Source organism: Bombina bombina, chromosome 6, assembly GCF_027579735.1.
Source record: "Bombina bombina isolate aBomBom1 chromosome 6, aBomBom1.pri, whole genome shotgun sequence".
Taxonomy (NCBI): domain Eukaryota; kingdom Metazoa; phylum Chordata; class Amphibia; order Anura; family Bombinatoridae; genus Bombina; species Bombina bombina.
In genome coordinates this window covers 1,059,716,769-1,059,744,696 of record NC_069504.1, presented here as the reverse complement: position 1 = coordinate 1,059,744,696, position 27,928 = coordinate 1,059,716,769, and the positions used below count along the sequence as shown (strand labels likewise).

General features: G+C 41.3%; 1 protein-coding gene across 16 annotated transcripts in view; it reads left to right on the top strand.

The window, feature by feature from the left end:
- The window catches only part of MICAL3 (microtubule associated monooxygenase, calponin and LIM domain containing 3), an 809,998-nt gene that overhangs the window by 244,823 nt on the left and 537,247 nt on the right, over window positions 1-27,928 (top strand). For all 16 annotated transcript variants that reach the window (XM_053718886.1, XM_053718885.1, XM_053718900.1 and 13 more), the window contains 2 exons: window positions 16,248-16,505; window positions 19,653-19,768. In XM_053718886.1, coding sequence (XP_053574861.1) covers window positions 16,248-16,505; window positions 19,653-19,768 — 374 coding nt within the window. The remainder of the gene's footprint in view (window positions 1-16,247; window positions 16,506-19,652; window positions 19,769-27,928) is intronic.

The window sequence follows — 27,928 nt, the reverse complement described above, 5'->3', positions numbered from 1 at the left end:
GATATATCAATTAATATCTTTAAAACCGATTGTTCGACACTCTCTAACGTGGTGGACAGATCACCTTCGTTTAATTCAGGGGGCTTCTTTTGTTCTTCCGACCTGGACTGTAATTTCAACAGATGCAAGTCTCACAGGTTGGGGAGCTGTGTGGGGATCTCTGTCGGCACAAGGAGTTTGGGAATCTCAGGAGGTGAGATTACCGATCAATATCTTGGAACTCCGTGCAGTTTTCAGAGCTCTTCAGTTTTGGCCTCTTCTGAAGAGAGAATCGTTCATTTGTTTTCAGACAGACAATGTCACAACTGTGGCATACATCAATCATCAAGGAGGGACTCACAGTCCTCTGGCTATGAAAGAAGTATCTCGAATTTTGGTTTGGGCGGAATCCAGCTCCTGTCTAATCTCTGCGGTTCATATCCCAGGTGTAGACAATTGGGAAGCGGATTATCTCAGTCGCCAAACGTTGCATCCGGGCGAATGGTCTCTTCACCCAGAGGTATTTCTTCAGATTGTTCAAATGTGGGGGCTCCCAGAGATAGATCTGATGGCCTCTCATCTAAACAAGAAACTTCCCAGGTATCTGTCCAGCTCCCGGGATCCTCAGGCGGAGGCAGTGGATGCATTATCACTTCCTTGGAAGTATCATCCTGCCTATATCTTTCCGCCTCTAGTTCTTCTTCCAAGAGTAATCTCCAAGATTCTGAGGGAATGCTCGTTTGTTCTGCTAATAGCTCCGGCATGGCCTCACAGGTTTTGGTATGCGGATCTTGTCCGGATGGCATCTTGCCAACCATGGACTCTTCCGTTAAGACCAGACCTTCTGTCACAAGGTCCTTTTTTCCATCCGGATCTGAAATCCTTAAATTTAAAGGTATGGAGATTGAACGCTTGATTCTTGGTCAAAGAGGTTTCTCTGACTCCGTGATTAATACTATGTTACAGGCTCGTAAATCTGTATCTCGAGAGATATATTATAGAGTCTGGAAGACTTATATTTCTTGGTGTCTTTCTCATCATTTTTCTTGGCATTCTTTTAGAATACCGAGAATTTTACAGTTTCTTCAGGATGGTTTAGATAAGGGTTTGTCCGCAAGTTCTTTGAAAGGACAAATCTCCGCTCTTTCTGTTCTTTTTCACAGAAAGATTGCTATTCTTCCTGATATTCATTGTTTTGTACAAGCTTTGGTTCGTATAAAACCTGTCATTAAGTCAATTTCTCCTCCTTGGAGTTTGAATTTGGTTCTGGGAGCTCTTCAAGCTCCTCCGTTTGAACCTATGCATTCATTGGACATTAAATTACTTTCTTGGAAAGTTTTGTTCCTTTTGGCCATCTCTTCTGCTAGAAGAGTTTCTGAATTATCTGCTCTTTCTTGTGAGTCTCCTTTTCTGATTTTTCATCAGGATAAGGCGGTGTTGCGAACTTCTTTTGAATTTTTACCTAAAGTTGTGAATTCCAACAACATTAGTAGAGAAATTGTGGTTCCTTCATTATGTCCTAATCCTAAGAATTCTAAGGAGAAATCGTTGCATTCTTTGGATGTTGTTAGAGCTTTGAAATATTATGTTGAAGCTACGAAATCTTTCCGTAAGACTTCTAGTCTATTTGTTATCTTTTCCGGTTCTAGGAAAGGCCAGAAAGCTTCTGCCATTTCTTTGGCATCTTGGTTGAAATCTTTAATTCATCTTGCCTATGTTGAGTCGGGTAAAATTCCGCCTCAGAGAATTACAGCTCATTCTACTAGGTCAGTATCTACTTCCTGGGCGTTTAGGAATGAAGCTTCGGTTGACCAGATCTGCAAAGCAGCAACTTGGTCCTCTTTGCATACTTTTACTAAATTCTACCATTTTGATGTATTTTCTTCTTCTGAAGCAGTTTTTGGTAGAAAAGTACTTCAGGCAGCGGTTTCAGTTTGAATCTTCTGCTTATGTTTTTTGTTAAACTTTATTTTGGGTGTGGATTATTTTCAGCAGGAATTGGCTGTCTTTATTTTATCCCTCCCTCTCTAGTGACTCTTGTGTGGAAAGATCCACATCTTGGGTAGTCATTATCCCATACGTCACTAGCTCATGGACTCTTGTTAATTACATGAAAGAAAACATAATTTATGTAAGAACTTACCTGATAAATTCATTTCTTTCATATTAACAAGAGTCCATGAGGCCCACCCTTTTTTGTGGTGGTTATGATTTTTTTGTATAAAGCACAATTATTCCAATTCCTTATTTTATATGCTTCGCACTTTTTTTCTTATCACCCCACTTCTTGGCTATTCGTTAAACTGATTTGTGGGTGTGGTGAGGGGTGTATTTATAGGCATTTTAAGGTTTGGGAAACTTTGCCCCTCCTGGTAGGAATGTATATCCCATACGTCACTAGCTCATGGACTCTTGTTAATATGAAAGAAATGAATTTATCAGGTAAGTTCTTACATAAATTATGTTTTCTGCTTGTAACTGATCTATATTTTTGTGAGAGGTTCTAATGAGCTTTGATTTTTCCTGTATGAGAATCCCTCTTACATAAGGTTTGTGCGCAGCCCAAGAGGACAGTGGATTATTGGTGGAATGCTCATTACGTTGCCAATATTCCTCTATTAATTTAATAGTTTGGTTACGTGTATGTTCGTTATTAAGTGTATTTGGGTCATACGTCCACGATCTCTGTCTGTCGAAGTTAAGTATGCCTGTCAGGTCTACCTGCACCACCGAATGATCTGACCATACACATGGGTGTATGAACGCGCTTATGAGATTGGGGATCATGATCTGGCTAATCATCACATAGTGTGGTCTGACGTTTGACCGTAGAGTATCTCCCAAGTGTCCACTAAGTTGTGTAAGTCTAATGATTCTTTCACTGATTTGGCAATCGAGCTTTGTCTCTGTTGTTTCTTTGTAAATGTTTGCCCTGTGTTCCTTTTATGTGATGGCAAAGAAATATTAAAGTCTCCAGCTATGATTGTTCTGGATTGGGACCATTGAGTGAGGTGATGAGAGATCATTTTAAAAAAGGAGTGTTGTTGCTCATTCGGGGCATAAACATTGCAGAGTGTAACCTTCGTGTTGTGTATTCTTCCCCTAACTATAAGAAATCTACCTTCTGGGTCAGTTATAACTTCTTCTTTTACAAAATCCAGGGATGAGTGAATTAGAATAGTAACCCCTCTTTTTTTTTGATCAATGGTGGAGTGGAAGTGTGTGGGAAAGGACTTATGCCAGAAGTTTGGGGTTAATGTTTGTGTGAAATGAGTTTCCTGAAGGAAAATAATCTTGGCTTTCAGTCGTAAATATTGAGTAAGGGTTATTTTGCGTTTGACATTTGTGTTTAGGCCTCTCACATTATGCGAGAGAATAGTAAGTGTGGAGGACATTGCATACAATGGTAAAAGTTTTCAATCTCTTAAACCATACCATATGTTTTGTTATCTTAGACTGACATAGTTTCATTAAAAAATCGGTAACCCAGTTGACCACATAGAAAGAACAACACACAGAAATTTTGAACAGTTTGAACTCATAACAATAACTAACTAGGCTTAACGCCTGCATATTACTCTTGGTTTCCTTATATATCTTACTAACACAGGAAATAAGATGAAAAATAATAGGGAGAGAAAAAAAAACAGTTAAATACTACGTGCAGGATAGTAGTATTATATAGATTAAGCTATAATAACAAAGGTTATTTCAACCTGACTCTATCATGGTGTGAGTCCTGAAGACCTTTCTTAGTGTCCAGTCTTATGACAGCATGGCTTACTTAATCACTCTTATGATCTTTCTAGAGTCCCGTAGCCATTTGACAGTCTTTAAAGCATGTACAATTATTAACCAAACATCACTTTAAGTACTTATCTGTTACTTGTCATTCCGAAAGGCCTGAGGATACGGCAGTAGGCTAAGCATCAGTCCCCTGTTCCTTCTGATGTCATTTTGGTTTCTTCTTTGCTACTTTGGTCCACTTTGCTCTTTTATTGTTGTCTTCACCTCTGGGGTGTCGCTCCTCTTCGGGGTCGCCATTTTCTTTAGGTAGATCTGGTGTATCTAATCCAATATATGAGCATATTTCTGGGATGTCTTGTCTGTCCTTTATTGTCAGAGTTTTCCCCTCGTGGAGGATGTATAATGCAAAAGGGAATCCCCAACGATAAGTTATTTGATTTTTCCTGAGCAATGAGGTGAGAGGTCTGAGTGCACCTCTCCGTTGTAAAGTACGTACGCATAGATCTTGATAGAATTGTACTACCACACCTTGGTATTTGAAAGTAGGACTCTTTCTTGAAGCTTGAAGAATTGCTTCTTTTTCTGGGAATCGGAGCAATTTAACTATTACATCACGGGGGGGGGGTAGTCACCCTTCGGTTTTGCCTTAAGGGCCCTGTGTGCCCTTTCTATCTGAAAAGAGTCTTCTTCTGTACATCCTGTGATTGCCTTAAATAATTGCTTTAGGTAATTCTGCAGATCAGACTGTGTTATGCTCTCTGGGACTCCTTTGATTCTCAGGTTGCTTCGGCGTGAGCGGTTCTCTAGATCCTCCAGTTTATCCTGGAGAGTATCTAGTTCTTGTTGATGATCTTGTGACTTTTGTGCTAATGTGGTCACCATCTCCTCTACGTTGTTTTCATTGTCCTCTAAAGCGGACACTCTGGTGCCTAAGTCAAGCATCTCATGCTTTAATTCCGCTAGACTGTTGGTGATGGTGGTTTGAAAGGAATCCATCTTATGCCACATTTTTTCAAAGTTCTTGTCTATGTCCGTTTTTGAAACTAGGGCCAGAATATCCGCTCTCGTGACCGGTGTGGTATCGTCAGTGCTGACCTGTGTCCCCTGTTCTACATCTGACTCCTCCTCTTGTTCTACATCTTGGGGTGCTATTGCTTTCTCCCCCTTGGAAGATTTAAAAAATAAACTGGCCGCTGCCGATTTTCCTGCTGCAGATGGTTTGTTCATCTTCCTGGCCGCCATTGTGTATGGGCCAAGAATTTACTTCAATAGTGAAGCAAACTGTCCCCTTATATAGTATAATGTGTGAAGTGGTGGCTGTGTAAATATAATTGGTATGTCTGTATCTTTAAACAGAGTTCCTAAGATCAGATCCCAGCATTTATAATGTGTTCCAAACTTCTGTTATAGCCAGTGTGGGCTTTATTTGCTCATATACAATTTTGGTCCCTTGCAGCCTGTTATATTTTCCTCCTAGCAGCAATCACAGTGTTAAAGTAATCACCATTTGGGTTCCGCTTCAAATAAGGGAGCTTCTAATGCCAGGAGAAGGACTTATTTCCATTCCGCTATTCTGCTTAGTAGTTCTGTCATCAGGGTAGGGTGACAGCGTGTCTGTTAATGTAGATAATGTGGGGAATCCCCTTTCCCTTCCCCGGTAGCTTTCAAACAGCCCTGCCGCCTCTATCTTCACATATGACTAGCCAGGATTTTACATATTACCTCCGTGGAGTTTGTAGTGTATTTGCGCTGACTTGCTGCTTTCGTTACCGAAGCGCTACTCCACGTGGTCCTGCAAGATGGCGCTGCCTCTAGCTGCTCTCAGAACGGCTTCTTTGCTGTGCCCCATGTTTATTCTTAGTTGCGATCACTAAAAGTTTCAATGTCACCTTCCGATTATCCTGGAGGTCTGTCTCTGCCTGCCTATGGCAGTTTGGTCATCTTTTGCAGGTTTAAAATCCCCTTTTTATATTATCCTGCACGGAGCTAAGCAGTTATGCTTCCATCTCCGTCTGCGGTCAAACTCCGCCCCCAAGATATACTTATTTAAATATCAGTAGTAAATGTAACAATTGATCATTTTAAGGAACAATAAAAAAAAAACACATCCCCTTTAGACAGGTGCACATGTCGTACTACTGTTTTTTTTTTTTTTAAATAATGGTAAAGGGGAGAGTCTAGTCCAAATTAAACTTTCTTGTTTTTGATAGGGGATGTAATTTCCTTCTTAATACAAGGAGAGTCAAAGGCTTCATTCCTTACTGTTGTGAAATACTGAACCTGGCCACCAGGAGGAGGCAAAAACACCCCAGCCAAAGGCTTAAATACCTCTCCCACTTCCCCTATTCCCCAGTCATTCTTTGCCTTTCGTCACAGGAGGATGGCAGAGAAGTGTCAGAAGATTTTGGAGTTGTTCCTCAGGAGGGATATATGCCTTTCACTATGGAACTGGAGTTTTAAGTAGTCAGCCTCTCAGTGAGGGCATTGACGAAAGTTAGAGTCTGGAGATGCAGGGAGAGTCTTTCTGCGAACCCATCCAGACTGCCTGCTAACAGCTCCTTAAGCAACCAGTGTTGATGAGTTTCACTGTCTGCTTTCCTCACTCAAGTCCATGTCAGGAGCGATGCTACAAGATTGTCACACTTGAGAGGCTGTGTTTCTGTTCCACAGCACGGATTCTGGTAAGTCGGTTTCAATTGTTTACTTATGTTGAAATTGCTGAAGACAGGGTTACAGTGTGACTTCTTTTATCTTTATAGACTCATGGGTTAATATCTCCTGAGGGAGGTTATTGAACAGTGGGGATTAATCAAATTTGTTTCTTCGATTTATGCTGCTTATATGTGAAAAAATGTTTTTGAGCTCATAGACTGTGTTGTTATGCGGTAACGGAACATACAGGGGTTTTTTAACGCTACACAGCTTGTAGCTTGGCACACTTTTTTTCTCATAGCAGGGTCAATCCTGCATTGTGCACCACGTGACTGGGTGTGGTCACACGTTCGTTTTCTCTTTCCTGACCGAGCTAGCTGTTGAAGAGGTTGCTTCTTCTCTGAGTGCCTGGGTCTAGGAGGTTGGAGAGTGCCCCAGTCATTGTGGTATATAGGTGCCGTTTTTGTGAGAAATAAAAAGTTAATTTATTTGTATTCTACTGTTAGCGCAAGCTTTGGAGGATCCTGATATGCTTGAGGGTACTCCCTCTATTCCTGATAGTAATACCTGTCTATATTGTGAGGAAGCCTTGGTGTGCCCGCTCTCTCAACTATGTTCCATATGCATCAACAAGGTTATTATGTCTAATAAGGTTAACCCCTTTAGTACAACTGAGCCGTCCACCTCTGAGGACTCGCCTAATACATACCCATCAATCATCTCCATTGTCACATGTATCTTTCCGTAGCACGCCTGATCCTCTGTCTGGAGGGATCTTTTTACCATACGACTTTACCGCGCAGTTAAAGACGGTGGTGTCTGAGGCCCTTAGTGCTCTACCTCGCCCTGCTAAGCACAAGCAAAAGGTTAAACATAGTTCTCCAGTCCAGGGGAAATCCAGTGATTTACTTGATTTGTCTGCCTTTCAAGTATCCCAGGATGGGTCACACTCTGACTCTTCAGCGGGTGAAATTTCTGGATCGGAGTCTGCTACCTCTAGGCCTCCGGCTGCAGAGAAGCCAGACTTTAGATTTAAAATATAACACCTATGTTTTCTTTTAAAGGAGGTTCTGTTGACATTAGAGGTTCCATAGGCCAAGTTGCCTGATGAACCTTTGATCCCTAAATTAGACAGTGTGTACAAGGACAGGGTAGCGCCGCTAATTTTTCCTGTACTTGTAAAGATGGTGAATATTATTAAAAAACGAATGAGATAGAATTGGATCTTCCTTTTCCCCTTCGTCTGCCTTTTAAAAAATTATTCCCGGTCCTGGACTCTCAGCTAGAGTTGTGGGGTTCTGTCCCTAAGGTGGATAGTGCTATCTCAACGTTAGCTAAGCGTACTACTATCCCTCTTGAGGATAGCTTGTCTTTCAGAGAGCCGATGGATAAGAAAATGGAAACTTTTCTCAGGAAAATGTTTCAGCATATGGGATATTTATTTCAACTAGCAACGGCTGTTGCCTCGGTTGCTGGAGCTGCGGCCTACTGGTGCGACTCCTTAGTGGAATTGATCGAGGTGGAGGGTCCCCTCAACGTTAGCCAGAAAAGAATTAAGGCTTTGAGAATTGCTAATTCTTTTATATGTGATGCAAACATGCAGATTATTTGTCTGAATGCTAAAATCTCTGGTTTCTCAGTGCAGACGCGTCAGGAACTCTGGCTGAAGTCTTGGTCTGTGGACATGAACATTTTGTTTGGTCCAGGCCTGGACTCCATTATTTCCACGGTTACAGGGAGCAAGGGTGCCTTCCTACCGCAGGATTAAAAAAAACTAATCTAAGGGACAAGGATCTAATTTTCGTTCCTTTCGTTCTGAAGTCCAAACGTCAGCAGTCCTCCTCTAAGCCCGAGCAAACCAAGATCACTTGGAAGCCGGCTCAATCCTGGAATAAATCCAAACAGAACAAGAAGCCTGCCGAGAACAAGTCTGCTTGAAGGGGCGGCCCTTCATGACCTGAAGGATGAATACCTTCACATTCCAATCCACAGGGACCACTTTTAGTTCCTAAGGTTTGCGTTCCTGGATCAGCACTTCCAGTTCATTGCACTTCCGTTTGGTCTAGCTACGGCCCCAAAAATCTTTACAAAGGTTCTAGGAGCTCTCCTGGCTGTCGCCAGAACCCAAGGTATAGCAGTAGCTCCCTACTTGGACGACATTCTGGTACAAGCACCATCCTTTTGTCTAGCAGAGGACCATTCGGTTTCTCTTCTCTCTCTTCTTCGATCACATGGATGGAAGATAAACTTGGAATGAGAGAAGAGTTATCTCATTCCAAGCACCAGGGTAGAATTCCTGGGCACTATAATATATTCTGTATCTATGAGGATATTTCTAACCGACCAGAGACGGTGCAAGCTAGCCCTCCGGATCTCCTTAAGGCCATCTGTGGCTCAGTGTATGGAGGTAATTGGTCTCATAGTGTCCAGCATGGACGTAATTCCTTTTGCCAGGTTCCGTCTGACTGTCGGCGATCCACATTCCTGGTGTGGACAACTGGGAAGCGGATTTTCTTAGCAGACAATCCTTTCATCCGGGGGAATGGTCTCTCCATCCCAAAGTGTTTGCGGAGATATGCTTCAGATGGGGGACACCGGAGATAGATCTCATGGCGGCTTGTCTCAATTCCAAACTACCCAGATATGGGTCAAGGTCCAGGGATCCTCAGGCGGAGATAATAGATGTATTAGTGGTGCCTTGGAGTTCAATCTAATCTACCTTTTTCCGCCATTACCACTCCTTCCTCGAGTAGTGGCCCGCATCAAGCAGGAGCAGGCGTCGGTGATACCGATTGCTCCATTGTGGCCGCGAAGGTTGTGGTTCATGGACCTAGTGAGGATGTCCTTTTCTCCTCCATGGAAGTTACCTTGTTGCAGAGATCTGCTGGAACAAGGTCCTTTTGTTCATCAAAATCTAGATTCTCTGATGCTGACTGCATGGAGATTGAACGCTTAGTCCTAGCCAAGAGAGGTTTTTCTGAGAGAGTTATTGATACTCTCATTCAAACTCGTAAGTTTACTCGTCGCATCTATCATAAGGTGTGTAGAACTTACTTATTCTGGTGTGAAGAGCGTTGCTTTCCTTGGCATAAGGTTCAGGTTGCCATGATTCTGATGTTTCTCCAGGATGGTCTGGAAAAGGGTCTTTGGATGATGGATGGGTTCCCCCGGGGAATCGGTGTCTGATTCAACGACCGTGATTGGAGGAAGCCGGATTCCTCATTTTAGACCCAGGAACAGGCTTTGCAACAGGCGGAGGAAGCTGGAGCGGCTGTCAAGATTACAAGGTAAGTATTTCTCCAACATAGGTGTGTCCGGTCCACGGCGTCATCCTTACTTGTGGGATATTCTCCTCCCCAACAGGAAATGGCAAAGAGCCCAGCAAAGCTGGTCACATGATCCCTCCTAGGCTCCGCCTACCCCAGTCATTCTCTTTGCCGTTGTACAGGCAACATCTCCACGGAGATGGCTTAGAGTTTTTTAGTGTTTAACTGTAGTTTTTATTATTCAATCAAGAGTTTGTTATTTTAAAATAGTGCTGGTATGTACTATTTACTCAGAAACAGAAAAGAGATGAAGATTTCTGTTTGTATGAGGAAAATGATTTTAGCACCGTAACTAAAATCCATGGCTGTTCCACACAGGACTGTTGAGAGCAATTAACTTCAGTTGGGGGAACAGTGTGCAGTCTCTTACTGCTTGAGGTATGACACATTCTAACAAGACGATGTAATGCTGGAAGCTGTCATTTTCCCTATGGGATCCGGTAAGCCATGTTTATTAAGATAGTAAATAAGGGCTTCACAAGGGCTTATTAAGACTGTAGACTTTTTCTGGGCTAAATCGATTCATTATTAACACATATTTAGCCTTGAGGAATCATTTATTCTGGGTATTTTGATATGATTATATCGGCAGGCACTGTTTTTGACACCTTATTCTTTAGGGGCTTTCCCTAATCATAGTCAGAGCCTCATTTTCGCGCCGGTATGGCGCACTTGTTTTTGAGGACAGCATGGCATGCAGCTGCATGTGTGTGGAGCTCTGATACACAGAAAAGTCTTTCTGAAGGCATCATTTGGTATCGTATTCCCCTTTGGGCTTGGTTGGGTCTCAGCAAAGCAGATTCCAGGGACTGTAAAGGGGTTAAATATAAAAACGGCTCCGGTTCCGTTATTTTAAGGGTTAAAGCTTCCAAATTTGGTGTGCAATACTTTTAAGGCTTTAAGACACTGTGGTGAAATTTTGGTGAATTTTGAACAATTCCTTCATACTTTTTCGCAATTGCAGTAATAAAGTGTGTTTAGTTTAAAATTTAAAGTGACAGTAACGGTTTTATTTTAAAACGTTTTTTGTGCTTTGTTATCAAGTTTATGCCTGTTTACAATGTCTGAACTACCAGATAGATTGTGTTCTGACTGTGGGGAAACCAAGGTTCCTTCTCATTTAACTATATGTATTTTATGTCATAAAAAATTTTAGTAAAAATGATGCCCAAGATGATTCCTCAAGTGAGGGGAGTAAGCATGGTACTGCATCATCCCCTCCTTCGTCTACACCAGTCTTGCCCATACAGGAGGCCCCTAGTACATCTAGTGCGCCAATACTCCTTACTATGCAACATTTAACGGCTGTAATGGATAATTCTATCAAAAACATTTTAGCCAATATGCCCACTTATCAGTGAAAGCGCGACTGCTCTGTTTTAGAAAATTCTGTAGAACATGAGAACGCTGATGATATGGTTTCTGAAGGGCCCCTACACCAGTCTGAGGGGGCCAGGGAGGTTTTGTCTGAGGGAGAAATTTCAGATTCAGGAAACATTTCTCAATAAGCTGAACCTGATGTGATTACTTTTAAATTTAAGTTGGAACATCTCCGCGCTCTGCTTAAGGAGGTGTTATCCAATTTGGATGATTGTGATTATCTGGTCATTCCAGAACCACTATGTAAAATGGAAAAGTTCTTAGAGGCCCCGGGGCCACCCGAAGCTTTTCCTATATCCAAGCGGGTGGCGTACATTGTTAGTAAAGAATGGGACAGGCCCGGTATACCTTTAGTACCTCCCCCCATATTTATAAAATTGTTTTCCTATAGTCGACCCCAGAAAGGACTGATGGCAGACAGTCCCCAAGGTCGAGGGGGCGGTTTCTACTCTACACAAGCGCGCCACTATACCCATAGAAGATAGTTGTGCTTTCCAAGATCCTATGGATAAAAAATTAGAAGGTCTGCTAAAGATGTTTGTTCAGCAAGGTTCCCTTCTACAACCAATTGCATGCATTGTCCCTGTCACTGCAGCCGCGTGTTTCTAGTTTGATGAGCTAGGAAAGGCGATTATTAGTAATTCTTCTTCTTATGAGGAGATTATGGACAGAATTCGTGCTCTTAAATTGGCTAATTCTTTCACCCTAGACGCCACCTTGCAATAGGCTAGGTTAGCGGCGAAAAAATTCTGGGTTTGCTATTGTGGCGCAGAGCGCTTTGGTTAAAATCTTGGGCAGCGGATGCGTCTTCCAAGAACAAATTGCTTGACATTCCTTTCAAGGGGAAAACACTCTTTGGCCCTGACTTGAAAGAGATTATCTCTGATATCACTGGGGGCAAGGGCCACGCCCTTCCTCAGGATAGGTCTTTTCAAGACCAAAAATAAACCTAAGTTTCGTCCCTTTCGCAGAAACGGATCAGCCCCAAGGGCTATGTCCTTTAAGCAGGAAGGTAATACTTCTCAAGCCAATCCAGCCTGGAGACCTATGCAAGGCTGGAACAAAAGAGAGCAGGCCAGGAAACCTGCCACTGCTACCAAGACAGCATGAAATGCGGGCCCCCGATCCGGGACCGGATCTGGTGGGGGGCAGACTCTCTCTCTCTTCGCTCAGGCTGGGGCAAGAGATGTTCTGGATCCTTGGGCGCTAGAAATAGTCTCCCAAGGTTATTCTCTGGAGTTCAAGGGGCTTCCTCCAAGGGGGAGGTTCCACAGGTCTCAGTTGTCTTCAGATCACATAAGAAGACAGGCATTCTTACATTGGGTAGAAGACCTGCTAAAAATGGGAGTGATTCATCCTGTTCCATTAGGAGAACAAGGGATGGGGTCCTACTCCAATCTGTTCATAGTTCCCAAAAAAGAGGGAACGTTCAGACCAATCTTAGATCTCAAGATCTTGAACAAGTTTCTCAAGGTTCCATCGTTCAAGATGGAAACCATTCGAACACTCCTTCCTTTCATCCAGGAAGGTCAATTCATGACCAAGGTGGATTTCAAGGATGCGTATCTACATATTCCTATCCACAAGGAACATCATCGGTTCCTAAGGTTTGAATTCCTGGACAAGCATTTCCAGTTCGTGGCGTTTTCTTTCGGATTTGCCACTGCTCCTAGGATTTTCTCATAGGTACTAGGGTCCCTTCTGGCGGTGCTAAGACCAAGGGGCATTGCTGTAGTACCTTACTTGGACGACATTCTGATTCTAGCGTCGTCCCTTCCTCAAGTAAAGGCTCACACGGACATTGTCCTGGCCTTTCTCAGATCTCACGGATGGAAAGTGAACGTGGAAAAGAGTTCTCTATCTCCGTCAACGAGGGTTCCCTTCTTGGGAACTATAATAGACTCCTTAGAAATGAGGATTTTTCTGACAGAAGCCAGAAAAACAAAACTTCTAGACTCTTGTCGGATACTTCATTCCGTTCCTCTTCCTTCCATAGCGCAGTGCATGGAAGTGATAGGTTTGATGGTTGCGGCAATGGACATAGTTCCTTTTGTGCGCATTCATCTAAGACCATTACAACTGTTCATGCTCAGTCAGTGGAATGGGGACTATTCAGACTTGTCTCCGAAGATACAAGTAAATCAGAGGACCAGAGACTCATTCCGTTGGTGGCTGTCCCTGGACAACCTGTCACAAGGGATGACCTTCCGCAGACCAGAGTGGGTCCTTGTCACGACCGACGCCAGTCTGATGGGCTGGGGCGCGGTCTGGGGATCCCTGAAAGCTCAGGGTCTTTGGTCTCGGGTAGAATCTCTTCTACCGATAAATATTCTGGAACTGAGAGCGATATTCAATGCTCTCAAAGCTTGGCCTCAGCTAGCGAGGGCCAAGTTCATACATCAACCATCAGGGGGGAACAAGGAGTTCCCTAGCGATGGAAGAAGTGACCAAAATCATTCTATGGGCGGAGTCTCACTCCTGCCACCTGTCTGCTATCCACATCCCAGGAGTGGAAAATTGGGAAGCGGATTTTCTGAGTCGTCAGACATTGCATCCGGGGGAGTGGGAACTCCATCCGGAAATCTTTGCCCAAGTCACTCAACCGTGGGGCATTCCAGACATGGATCTGATGGCCTCTCGTCAGAACTTCAGAGTTCCTTACTACGGGTACAGATCCAGGGATCCCAAGGCGGCTCTAGTGGATGCACTAGTAGCACCTTGGACCTTCAAACTAGCTTATGTGTTCCCGCCGTTTCCTCTCATCCCCAGGCTGGTAGCCAGGATCAATCAGGAGAGGGCGTCTGTGATTTTGATAGCTCCTGCGTGGCCACGCAGGACTTGGTATGCAGATCTGGTGAATATGTCATCGGCTCCACCATGGAAGCTACCTTTGAGACGAGACCTTCTTGTTCTAGGTCCGTTCGACCCACTCCAGCTGACTGCTGGGAGATTGAACGCTTGATCTTATCAAAGCGAGGGTTCTCAGATTCTGTTATTAATACTCTTGTTCAGGCCTGAAAGCCTGTAACCAGAAAAATTACCACATAATTTGGTATATCTGTTGGTGTGAATCTGCAGGATTCCCTTGGGACAAGGTTAAGATTCCTAAGAGTCTATCCTTCCTTCGAGAAGGATTGGAAAAAGGATTATCTGCAAGTTCCTTGATGGGACAGATTTCTGCCTTGTCTGTGTTACTTCACAAAAAGCTGGCAGCTGTGCCAGATGTTCTAGCCTTTGTTCAGGCTCTGGTTAGAATCAAGCCTGTTTACAAAATTTTGACTCCTCCTTGGAGTCTCAACCTAGTTCTTTCAGTTCTTTAGGGGGTTCCGTTTGAACCCTTACATTCCGTTGATATTAAGTTATTATCTTGGAAAGTTTTGTTTTTGGTTGCAATTTCTTCTGCTAGAAGAGTTTCAGAATTATCTGCTCTGCAGTGTTCTTCTCCTTATCTGGTGTTCCATGCAGATAAGGTGGTTTTGCGTACTAAACCTGGTTTTCTTCCAAAAGTTGTTTCTAACAAAAACATTAACCAGGAGATAGTTGTGCCTTCTTTGTGTCCTAATCCAGTTTCAAAGAAGGAACGTTTGTTGCACAACTTGGATGTAGTTCGTGCTCTCAAATTTTACTTAGCAGCTACTAAGGATTTCAGACAAACTTTGTCTTTGTTTGTTGTTTATTCTGGTAAACGGAGAGGTCAAAAAGCAACTTCTACCTCTCTCTCCTTCTGGATTAAAAGCATTATCCGATTGGCTTATGAGACTGCCGGACGGCAGCCTCCTGAAAGAATCACAGCTCACTCCACTAGGGCTGTGGCTTCCACATGGGCCTTCAAGAACGAGGCTTCTGTTGATCAGATATGTAAGGCAGTGACTTGGTCTTCACTGCACACTTTTTCTAAATTTTACAAATTTGATACTTTTGCTTCTTCTGAGGCTATTTTTGGGAGAAAGGTTTTGCAAGCCGTGGTGCCTTCCATTTAGGTGACCTGATTTGCTCCCTCCCTTCATCCGTGTCCTAAAGCTTTGGTATTGGTTCCCACAAGTAAGGATGACGCCGTGGACCGGACACACCTATGTTGGAGAAAACAGAATTTATGTTTACCTGATAAATTACTTTCTCCAACGGTGTGTCCGGTCCACGGCCCGCCCTGGTTTTTTTAATCAGGTCTGATAATTTATTTTCTTTAACTACAGTCACCACGGTAACATATTGTTTCTCCTATGCAAATATTCCTCCTTAACGTCGGTCGAATGACTGGGGTAGGCGGAGCCTAGGAGGGATCATGTGACCAGCTTTGCTGGGCTCTTTGCCATTTCCTGTTGGGGAGGAGAATATCCCACAAGTAAGGATGACGCCGTGGACCGGACACACCGTTGGAGAAAGTAATTTATCAGGTAAACATAAATTCTGTTTTTTGCACAACACAAGTGAAATGTAAATTTTGAGGAATTAAAGTGCCCCTGTTTTTGATCGAATTTTTAAAAACCGGGCACTTTAGCATCAAAATTTACATTCACTTTAAGAAGGAAAACATAAATTATGCTAACCAGATAATTTAATTTCCTTCTGTTCAAGGAGAGTCCATGGCCCGTGCCCGTGTCCTCAGATGGGCTGCCCCCTAAATGCCCTTGAAGGCAGCCTCTTAGTGCATTTCTGACAGTTTTTCACTTCACAGCTAGACAGTTCTAGTTCATGTGTGTCATATATATATATATATATATATATATATATATATATATACACACACACACATTGTGCTCACTCTCGTGGAGTTACCTAGGAGTCAGCACTGATTTGCTAAAATGCAAGTGAAAACTGAAATAAGGGAGCAGTCTGCAGAGGCTTATATACACAGTAATCACAGAGGCAAAATTATATTAATATAACATGTTGGTTATTGCAAAACTGGGGAATGGGTAATAATAAATAGGGATTATCTATTTTTTTTCTTGAGTAGACTGACCTTTTAATTAGTTGTTATAAATTGCCTTCCAATGTATCTTATTTTTATTATTATTATTATTATTATTACATTGTTGGCTTGTCGCATAATTTACGCTTATTGCAGCATATGTGTACTTGCCTATAAAATGATGAGTCTAGCAGTTTTTTGTAGTTTCTGCATAAGACATGCTTACCTTTTGGCTATATACCATGTTGCAGGACTACTCCGATACAGAATTGTTGCTGTCACGTGCCAATGTAGACCAAGAAGCTCTGCTAAGCTATGCCAGGGAGGCTGCCAAGTTTTCAACTAACCAACAGCTACCCACCTGGGACTTTGCCATCAATCACTATGGCCAACCTGATGTGGCAATGTTTGATTTCACCTGCATGTACGCCTCTGAGAATGCAGCCCTTGTACGGGAGAGAAACAACCATCGGCTACTAGTAGCATTGGTTGGCGATAGTCTTCTAGAGGTAAGACCTTCCTTGTGGTGAATAAAAAAAATAATATATATATATTTTTAAAATAAAAAAATAATAATATAAATATATATATATATATATATATATATATATATATACGTACGTACGTACATACAGTGTGTATATGTATATATATATATATATTGACCATATTGCCGCTTTAAAAAGGGATACATATAAAAAATACATATGTCAGGGTTCTGACATATATATATATATATATATATATATATATATATATGTATATATATATATATATATATATATATATATATATATATATATATGTATGTGTGTGTATATGTAGGGAGGGGCAAGCAGTAATATATAGATTATTCTTGTTTAAAATACTCTATCATTTCCCTTTAAATCCCTTTAAATCAAGAGTGATTATGAAACACATTTTTTTTTCTTTCATGCCTCAGACGCAATTTTTAAACAACAATCTAATTTACTTCTATTATCACATTTTCTTTGCAGGGACGTAAGCTCAGGAGCGTGCACGTGTCTGGAGCACTATATGGCAGCAGTTTTACAAGAATGTTATCCATTTACAAGAACACTAGATGGCAGCACTATTTTCTACCATTTAGTGCTCCAGACACCAACCTAGGCATCTCTGCAATAAAGAATAATACCATGGGAACAAGGCAAATTTATTAATAGAAGTAAATGAAAAACAAATTGTTTGGTTTTATATTACTTTAAATAATAGAAGCACTTTCTATCTTTTAAATGGGGGAGTCTAATACCGCACTAGGTAGCTGGTGATTACTATAGTAATGGCAATGATTTGTAGGGCCATTTAAGCACACCCACCTAAGCACCAACATAAGATAATATCCCTAAGAAAGCACAGGCTTCTGCTAAATAAAGAGTCTTGTGCACAAGTGGCTAAAAAGTGCAATATGAAATTGAGGTCTGACTGAGTATTGGCATCATCTGGGAAAACTGAGAAGTCCTTAATTGAAAACGGCTAATGTTAGATGCTCAACAATTTATGGTTGAATTTAAATATTAGAACCAATACTGTAAATGCAGCACTTTGTGATTATTTTTTTAATTGATTCTAGAACACGGTTGTGTTAAAAAAGCAACTATTCAAAATGTGGGGGTTTTCCATATCAGGGACTACTTTGTATTGTTTGTTTGTATTTTTCTTTTTTCCAGGAAAATCTCAATGTTCTGTTCTAACAGATTTTAACAAAGCATATTTATTGTAAATTAAATCACCTTTTTTGAGGGCTTTTTAAAACAGACGTGCTTTTATGCTGTCTAGCTTTATAGTTTTGATTTAAGGAACTGCTAAACGCAGAGTAGCAGAATAAAAAGACAATGCAGAAGAATTTATTTTCATTTGAGTAGCAGATTTCTTTCTAACAAGTTTTAAAGTTAGTTCTATTTTTCCTCCCACTTCATCGTGTGACAGCCATCAGCCAATCACAAATTCATATAAGTATATTCTGTGAATCTTGCACATGCTCAGTAGGAGCTGGTGTCTTAGAAACTGTGCATATTAAAATATTGTGCACATTTAGATAATGGAAGTGAATTGGAAAGGTGATTAAAATTGTGTGCTCTATCTGAATCATGAACGTTTAATGATTCATTAAATATTGTAGAATTACATAAGTGACAAAGGCATGAAAAACACTGCAAAAGTACTTAGTCTTAATTTCAAATGAGTAGTAGATTTGTTTCTGGCAAATTTCAAAGTTCGTTTAATTTTCCCTCCCCCTGCATCATGTGACAACCAGCAGCCAATCACAAAGTGTGCATATTAAAATATAGACATAATCTTTTTTTTTTTTTTTAATTGAAGTGAATTGGAAATATATTTACAATTGCATGCTCCATCAGAATCAAACTTTTTAATTTGGACTTTAGTATTGAAAGGAACAGTAAACATCTTGATATTCTAATATAAAATGTTTAGTTTTGCCTAGTAAAACAACCTTGCAGTATACTTTATTTATCCTCCCCCTTTTCATGTTACTTAGTTCTGAAAATTGTGACTTTTCTAATTCTCAGATCTTATAAAGCACACTGTAAATGTGTCAAGGCTTTAACGTTTGACTGTAGCTAGCCTTGTTTGCTGCAGACTTAAGCCCAGATTGGCTCCTCCAAATGATAAAAATATTTAGGCTTAGCTGCTTTATTCTGTAGCTGGACAGCAGAAATGTCTTGTAATTACAAGGTGTTTACTGTCCCTTTAATTCCTGCTATGACATTTGTGTTACTATATGTCAGGTGTTTTTAAAGTCTATGGGGGCCTCCCCTGACAAAATTTAGAAGACAATGCCCCCCCAAATTTGTAAAATGTATTTTTAGCTTTAATTTGGGGAATTTTCATTGAATCCAGGGTTGATTCTCCTCAATTAAGAGTGACCCCCTTATATGCTCTTGTGCCCCCCCCTGGGGAGGCCGCCTCACACTGATATGTGTATTCCTGTTAGAGCACAACAACTTCCTATGAACTTAATATACAGCTCTCTTTGCCGAGGACAATAAGTGTCGTAAGCTTATTTACTTTCGCAAGAGAGCGCAGACATAGGAAGAGACAATATCATATTTTCTGCACAAAAACAGGTTCTGTTATCCAACCTTAGTTAACATTATTTCTACGCATTTCCTTTTCCCTCTGCTACGTAGCACAAATACTCTAAATTTTCAACTCCCTACTCTATCTGTTTTTAAAGCGATGAGATTTTCTAATACAGAAAATAAAATGTGTAAAGCTGGTTACACACCTGAGCATGGCACGGCAGCAATTGGCAGCTTCAAGCACATTCTCTTCCTAATTGCCTCTCCTGCCTTATCCTGCTCAGGAGTGGAAATGTGACTCCTAAGTGGCAATTTAACAAAAATAACGTTCTCAGAATTTAGTATTTTTAGTTTTGCATTAGATTAGCCTCTTAAAACACAATAGGAAATAACTTGAGTATATAGACCATTACTTGCTGCTTAAAAAATTTAAAATCCTCCCATTAGTGATAAATGAAAAAAAAAAAAACATTAAAAAAACTCTCTAAGCATTAAATTAGTGATTCTATGACATTGCATCTAGTATTAAGTTATTCAGTCACTGATATGTGCTGTTGTCTTTTTGTGTTTAATATTTGCCATTTTATGTATTAGCCCTTCTGGCCCATGGGAACTGGCATCGCTCGGGGGTTTCTGGCTGCTATGGACTCTGCTTGGATGGTACGAAGCTGGTCTCAAGGTGCCAGCCCGATGGAGGTGTTGGCAGAAAGGTAAGTGCAACTTGTGAATGATCCGCCTCACATTTTACACCAACTATGGATACTTTTATTCATTTATCTTTAATTCATTTTATCCAGATTTAGTTTGTTTAAAGTAAATACTTTTTTTTGTTTGTATTTCTAGATAATTTCTGTATGTTTTTTCCCCTCTAAATAAAAAAAAAAGTCACTTTTATTGTTTCACTATTTTTGTTTGTTGAATATTGTGATTTCCATCTAAAGGGGAGTAGAGTCCAAGGCTTCATTCATTACTTGGGGAAATAAAGAACCCGGCCACCAGGAGAAGGCAAAGACACCCCAACCAAAAGCTTAAATACCTCCCTCATCCCCCAGTCATTCTTTGCCTTTCGTCACAGGAGGTTGGCAGAGAAGTGTCGGAAGATTCAGAGTAGTCTCTTATGGAGGGTAGTACTCTTCGGAATGAGACTAGAGTTTTAAGTAGTCCTGTCAGCCTCTCAGTGAAAGTTAGAGTCCGGAGATGCAGGGAGAGTCTTTCTGCGAAACCATCCCAACTAATTTTAACAGCTCCATAAGCAATCGGCGTTGACAAGTTTCGCAGCCTGCTTTCTACACTCAAGTCCATGTCAGGAGAGATGCTACTACGCTGTCACACTTGAGAGGCCGTGTTCCTGCTCCACGGCATAGCTTCTGGTAAGATAGTTTCATTTTTTATACACATAATGATAATGCAGAAGACGGGGTCACAGTGTGATACCTTTTATCTTTATAGAATCAAGGGTTAATATCCCTGGTAGGGGGATTATTTAACAGGGGGGTTTATACATAATATTGTTTATTGTGTCATTTCTGCGATATGTGTGAGATGAGATTTTTGGCAATGGGTGGAATTTCGTTTCATTTCCGAGAGTATTTGCGCGGCAGATTTGGTGCGTTTTCTCGCTAGTGCAGGGGCGGTCCTGCAAGGCATTCCTTCTGATCGGGTGTGCAGGAGACGTAATGGTTTCTGTGGTCCGGGTCATAGGAGACGGTGAGTGCCCCGGCCATTTGAAGTTACAAAGGTGCCATTTTTATTATTTATGACTAGTCCGTAATAAAGCAGTAAGCTATGGAGGACTCTGAAGCGTTAGAGGGTAACTCCCTCTTTAACTAAGTCTAGTAATAGTGTTTGTTGTGAGGAGGTTCCCGGTAGATCTGCCTGCTCAACTATGTTCCACATGCCTTGATAAAGTCACGACATCTAGAAAGAAAAGGATGTCTAGTACATGTCTAGGGCATGACTATTTCTCCTATGGGAGAGATCCGATGGCCGTCAGATTTCTTTCATTTAATTGGCAAGAGTCCATGAGCTAGTGACGTATGGGATATACATTCCTACCAGGAGGGGCAAAGTTTCCCAAACCTCAAAATGCCTATAAATACACCCCTCACCACACCCACAATTCAGTTTTACAAACTTTGCCTCCCATGGAGGTGGTGAAGTAAGTTTGTGCTAGATTTCTACGTTGATATGCGCTTCGCAGTAGGCTGAAGCCCGGTTTTCTTCTCAGAGTGCAGTGAATGTGAAGAGAGTATTGCCTATTTGAATACCATGGTCTTCCTCTAGGGGATCTATTTCATAGGTTCTCTGTTATCGGTCGTAGAGATTTCTTCTCCTACCTCCCTTTTCAGATCGACGATATACTCTTATATACCATTACCTCTACTGATTCTCATTTCAGTACTGGTTTGGCTATCTGCTATATGTAGATGAGTGTCTTAGGGTAAGTAAGTCCTATTTCTATTCATGACACTCAAAGCTATGGTTGGGCACTTTATATGTAAAGTTCTAAATATATGTGTTAAACTTATGTTTGCCAAGATTCAGGATAATCTGTATTCCTTCTTTCAGACTGTCAGTTTCATTTTTTTGGGAAAATGCATATGAATTATATTTTTTCTTACCTTAAAAAATTCAAATTTCAATTGACCTTTTTTTCTAAATTGCGGGCTTTTAGGCTCGCGGGTGCAGAAAATGCTTCTATTTATTGCGTCATTTTTAACGCAAGCCTTTTTTGGCGCAAAAATTGTCATTTCCGGCGTCATAGTTGGCGCCGGAAGTTTTCACGTGATTGCGTCATTTTTGACGTATGTGTGTTTTGGACGTTTTTGTGGCGCCAAAAAATATGGGCGTCATTCTTGGCACCAAAATGTGTGGGCGTTCTACTTGGCGCCAAAAATGTGGGCGTCATACTTGGCGCCAGTTTTTTTCACATTATTTCAGTCTCACTTTTTAGTTACTTCTGGTTTCTAGAGGCTGCCATTTAAGGAATTTGATAATTTTGCTTTATATGTTGTTTTTTCTATTACATATTGCAAGATGTCACTACCTGACCCTGGATCAGAATCTACTTCTGCAAAGATGCTGCCTGATGTCGGTTCTACCAAAGCTAAGTGCATTTGTTGTAAACTTTTGGTAACTGTTCCTCCGGCTGTAGTTTGTGTTAGTTGTCATGATATACTATCAAACGCTGCTAATATTTCCATTAGTAATAATCCATTACCTGTTGTTGTTCCTTCAACATCTAATGTTCAGGATGTTCCTGTTAATGTAAAATAATTTGTTTCTAATTCTATTCGGAAGGCTCTGTCTGTTATTCCTCCTTCTAGTAAACGTAAGAGGTCTTTTAAAACTTCTCATATTTCAGATGAATTTTTAAATGACCGCCATCATTCTGACTTATCTGTTTCTGATGAGGATCTATCTGGTTCAGAAGATTCTGCCTCAGATATTGACACTGATCAATCTTCATATTTGTTTAAAGCAAGTGGCACAATAAAATAATGATGTTTTAATACAGTTGGTGGTGCAGCTATATCATTATTTTTATCATTTTTATCATTATTTTCATATTTGTTTAAGATGGAGTTTATTCGTTCTTTACTTAAAGAAGTGTTGATTGCATTAGATATGGAGGAGTCTAGTCCTCTTGATATTAGAACTAATAACCGTTTAAATTCAGTTTTTAAACCTCATGTAGTTATTCCAGAAGTTTTTCCAGTTCCTGATGCTTTTTCAGAATTAATTTCTAGGGAATGGAATAGTCTGGGTACTTCATTTACTCCTTCTCCAAGGTTTAAGAAATTGTACCCTTTGCCATCTGATAGATTGGAGTTTTGGGAAAAAATCCCCAAAGTTGATGGGGCTATCTCTACTCTTGCTAAACGTACTACTATTCCTACGGCAGATAGTACTTCTTTTAAAGATCCTTTAGATAGGAAGCTTGAATCTTTTCTAAGGAATGCTTATTTATGTTCAGGTAATCTGGTAAGGGGGCAGGTTACGATTTTTCAAAGATGTTTGGATCAATTAGATTCAAAATCATTGGATTCAGAACATTGTTTCACAAGGGTACAGAATAGGTTTCAAGGTAAGACCGCCTGTGAGAAGATTTTTTCTCTCACGCATTCCAGTAAACCCAGTAAAGGCTCAAGCGTTTCTGAAATGTGTTTCAGACCTGGAGTCAGCTGGAGTAATTGTGCCAGTTCCAGTTCTGGAACGGGGCCTGGGGTTTTATTCAAATCTGTTGATTGTACCAAAGAAGAGGATTCTTTCAGACCAGTTCTGGATCTAAAAATATTGAATCGTTATGTAAGGATATCAACATTCAAAATGGTGACTATAAGGACTATTCTGCCTTTTGTTCAGCAAGGGCATTATATGTCCACAATAGATTTACAGGATGCATTTCTTCATATTCCAATTCATCCGGACCACTATCAGTTCCTGAGATTCTCTTTTCTAGACAAGCATTACCAGTTTGTTGCTCTTCCTTTTGGCCTAGCAACAGCTCCAAGCATCTTTTCAAAGGTTCTCGGTGCCCTTCTCTCTGTAATCAGGGAGCAGGGTATTGCGGTATTTCCTTATTTGGATGATATCTTGGTACTTGCTCAGTCTTTACATTCTGCAGAATCTCACACAAATCAACTAGTGTTGTTTCTTCAAAGACATGGTTGGAGGATCAATTTACCAGAGAGTTCCTTGATTCCTCAGACAAAGGTAACCTTTACAAAGGTAATCTTCTCTGACTTGGTGGTTGGATCACCATTGTTTAGTTCAAGGGGCCTCTTTTGTTCGTCCAACCTGGACTGTGATCTCAACAGATGTGCAAGTCTTTCAGGTTGGGGAGCTGTATGGGGATCTCTGACAGCGCAGGGGGTTTGGGAATCTCAGGAGGCGAGATTACCAATCAACATTTTAGAACTCCGTGCGATTTTCAGAGCTCTTCAGTTCTGGCCTCTTCTGAAGAGAGAATAGTTTATTTGTTTTCAGACAGACAATGTCACAACCGTGGCATATGTCAATCATCAAGGGGGGGACTCACAGTCCTCAGGCTATGAAAGAAGTATCTCGGATACTTGTATGGGCGGAATCCAGCTCCTGTCTAATTTCTGCGGTTCATATCCCAGGTATAGACAATTGGGAAGCGGATTATCTCAGTCGCCAGACGTTACATCCGGGCGAATGGTCTCTTCACCCAGAGGTATTTCTTCAGATTGTTCAAATCTGGGGACTTCCAGAAATAGATCTGATGGCCTCTCATCTAAACAAGAAATGGCCTCTCATCTAAACAATAAACTTCCCATGTATCTGTCCAGATCCAGGGATCCTCAGGCGGAAGCGGTGGATGCGTTGTCACTTCCTTGGAATTATCAACCTGCCTATATCTTTCCGCCTCTAGTTCTTCCAAAAGTGATTTCCAAGATCCTAATGGAACGTTTGTTTGTACTGCTGGTGGCTCCAGCATGGCCACACAGGTTTTGGTATGCGGATCTCGTTCAGTTGCCAACCTTGGACACTTCCGTTAAGGTCAGACCTTCTATCTCAAGGCCCATTTTTCCATCAGGATCTCAAATCATTAAATTTGAAGGTATGGAGATTGAACGCTTAATACTTAGTCATAGAGTTTTCTCTGACTCAGTAATTAATACTATGTTACAGGCTCGTAAATCTGTGTCTAGAAAGATCTATTACCGAGTCTGGAAGACTTACATTTCTTGGTGTTCTTCACATAAATTCTCTTGGCATTCTTTTAGAATTTCTAGAATTTTACAGTTTCTTCAGTATGGTTTGATAAAAGGTTTGTCCGTAAGTTCCTTGAAAGGACAAATCTCTGCTCTTTCTGTACTTTTTCACAGAAAGATTGCTAATCATCCTGATATTCATTGTTTTGTACAGGCTTTGGTTCGTATAAAGCCTGTCATTAAGTCAATTTCTCCTCCTTGGAGTCTTAATTTGGTTCTGTGGGCTTTACAGGCTCCTCCGTTTGAACCTATGCATTCTCTGGATATTAAATTACTTTCTTGGAAAGTTTTATTCCTTTTGGCCATCTCTTCTGCTAGAAGAGTTTCTGAGTTATCTGCTCTTTCTTGTGAATCTCCTTTTCTGATTTTTCATCAGGATAAGGCAGTGTTGCGGACTTCATTTAATTTTTTACCTAAAGTTGTGAATTCTAACAACATTAGTAGAGAAATTGTTGTCCCTTCTTTGTGTCCTAATCCTAAGAATTCTCTAGAGAGATCTTTACATTCTTTGGATGTAGTTAGAGCTTTGAAATATTATGTTGTAGCTACTAAAGATTTCAGGAAGACTTCTAGTCTATTTGTTGTCTTTTCTGGTTCTAGGAAAGGTCAGAAGGCTTCTGCCATTTCTTTGGCTTCTTGGTTAAAGTCTTTGATTCATCATGCTTATGTGGAGTCGGGTAAATCCCTGCCTCAAAGGATTACGGCTCATTCTACTAGGTCAGTTTCTACTTTCTGGGCTTTTAAGAATGATGCTTCTGTTGATCAGATTTGCAAAGCAGCAACTTGGTCTTCTTTGCATACTTTTTCTAAATTCTACCATTTTTATGTTTTTTCTTCCTCTGAAGCAGTTTTTGGTAGAAAAGTACTTCAGGCAGCTGTTTCAGTTTGATTCTTCTGCTTATAATTTCAGTTTTTTTCATTATAAGATTAAAACTTTTTGATTTGGGTTGTGGATTATTTTTTCAGCGGAATTGGCTGTCTTTATTTTATCCCTCCCTCTCTAGTGACTCTTGCGTGGAAGCTCCACATCTTCGGTATCTGCTATCCCATATGTCACTAGCTCATGGACTCTTGCCAATTACATGAAAGAAAACATAATTTATGTAAGAACTTACCTGATTTATTTCTTTCATATTGGCAAGAGTCCATGAGGCCCACCCTTTTTGTGGTGGTTATGATTTTTTTGTATAAAGCACAATTATTCCAATTCCTTGTTTGATGCTTTCGCTCCTTTCTTATCACCCCACTTCTTGGCTATTCGTTAAACTGAATAGTGGGTGTGGTGAGGGGTGTATTTATAGGCATTTTGAGGTTTGGGAAACTTTGCCCCTCCTGGTAGGAATGTATATCCCATACGTCACTAGCTCATGGACTCTTGCCAATATGAAAGAAATGAATTTATCAGGTAAGTTCTTACATAAATTATGTTTTATTATGCTCGCAAAGTGGAAAACTATTCCTCTTGAGGATAGTTCGTCGTTTAAAGAGCCCATAGATAAAAAAAAGTTAGAGGACATGTTAAGAAAAATGTTTCAACATATGGGGTTTGGTTTTCAGCCGGCAGTGGCGGTAGCTGCAGTTGCTGGAGCTGCAAAATTGGTGCGAAGCTCTGTCTGAAATGGTCAAGAGGGAGACTCCCCTCGATGAGATACAGGAGAGAATTAAGTTCTTGAGGGTCGCTAATTCTTTTATTTGTTATGCCAATATGCAAATTATTTGCCTTAACACTAAGGTTTCAGTTTTTTCCGTATTAGCCTGCAGGGCTCTGTGGCTAAAGTCGTGGTCTGCGGGCATGACCTCTAAGTCTAGACTGCTATCCCTTACATTTCAGGGAAAGATCCTGTTTGATCTAGGATTGGACTCGATCATATCCACGGTTACGGGAGGCAGGGGCGCTTTCCTACTGCAGGATAAGGAGGTTAAGCCTAAGGGATCTACTTTTAGTCCCTTTCGTGATGACAAGACCCAACACCAACAGCCCGCTGTGAAAGCGGATCAGTCCAAGGGCACTTGGAAACCAGTTCAGTCTTGGAATAAGTCCAAGCAGAACAAGAAGCCTGCCGAAACAAAGTCGGCATGAAGGGGCGGCCCCCTTCCGGTCTCCGGACCAAGTAGGGGGCAGATTATCTCTCTTTTTCAGAAGCCTGGTTGCAGGATGTTCAGGACCTTTGATTTGTGGAGGTTATCGCCCAAGGATACAGGATAGGGTTCAGTTCTCATCTGCCCAGGGGCAGATTCTTCCTGTCAAACCTGTCTTCCAGACCAGAAAAGAGAAGCCTTTATAGAATGTGTGAGGGATCTCTCTTCCCTTGGAGTAATTGTACCTGTACCCCCAGCAGAAAGGGGGGTGTAGGGTACTATTCAAACTTTTTCGTGGTCCCAAAAAGGAGGGCACGTTCTGCCCGATTCTGGACCTAAAATGTTTAAACAAATTCCTGGCGGTTCCATTATTCAAAATGGAAACGATCAGATCTATTCTGCCTCTAGTTCAAGAGGGTCAGTTCATGACGACAATAGGATGCCTACCTTCATGTGCCAATCCACAGGGACCACTTCAGGTTCCTGATATTTGCATTCCTGGACAAACTTTTCCAGTTTGTGGCCCTTCCCTTTGGTCTGGTGACGACCTGAGAGTCTTCACAAAGGTTCTGGGGGCGCTACTTGCAGTGGCCAGATCCAGATGCATTGCTGTGGCCCCCTATCTGGACAACATCGTAGTCCAGGTGCCGTCGTTCAGTCTCGCAGAGGATCACTCGAGGGCTGCTCTTCTTTTGTTCCAATCCCATGGTTGGAAGATAAACTCTAGGAAAGACCTCCCTGTTTGCCAGCAACAGGGTGGAGTTCCTGGGAACAATAATAGATTCTATATCCATGAGGATATTTCTCACAGATCAGGAACGCAGGAAGATTGCGTCCTCCTGTCTTACCCTTCAGTCCTCCTCCAGTCCCTCAGTGGCTCAGAGTATGGAGGTGATCGGGCTCATGGTGTCCAGCATCGATGTCATTCCGTTCGCCAGGTTCCACCTCAGACCTCTTCAGTTGTGCATGTTGAGACAGTGGAACAGCGATCATACAGACCTATCCCAACAAATTTCTTTGGGCGATCGGACGAGGGGGGCACGAGAAGCT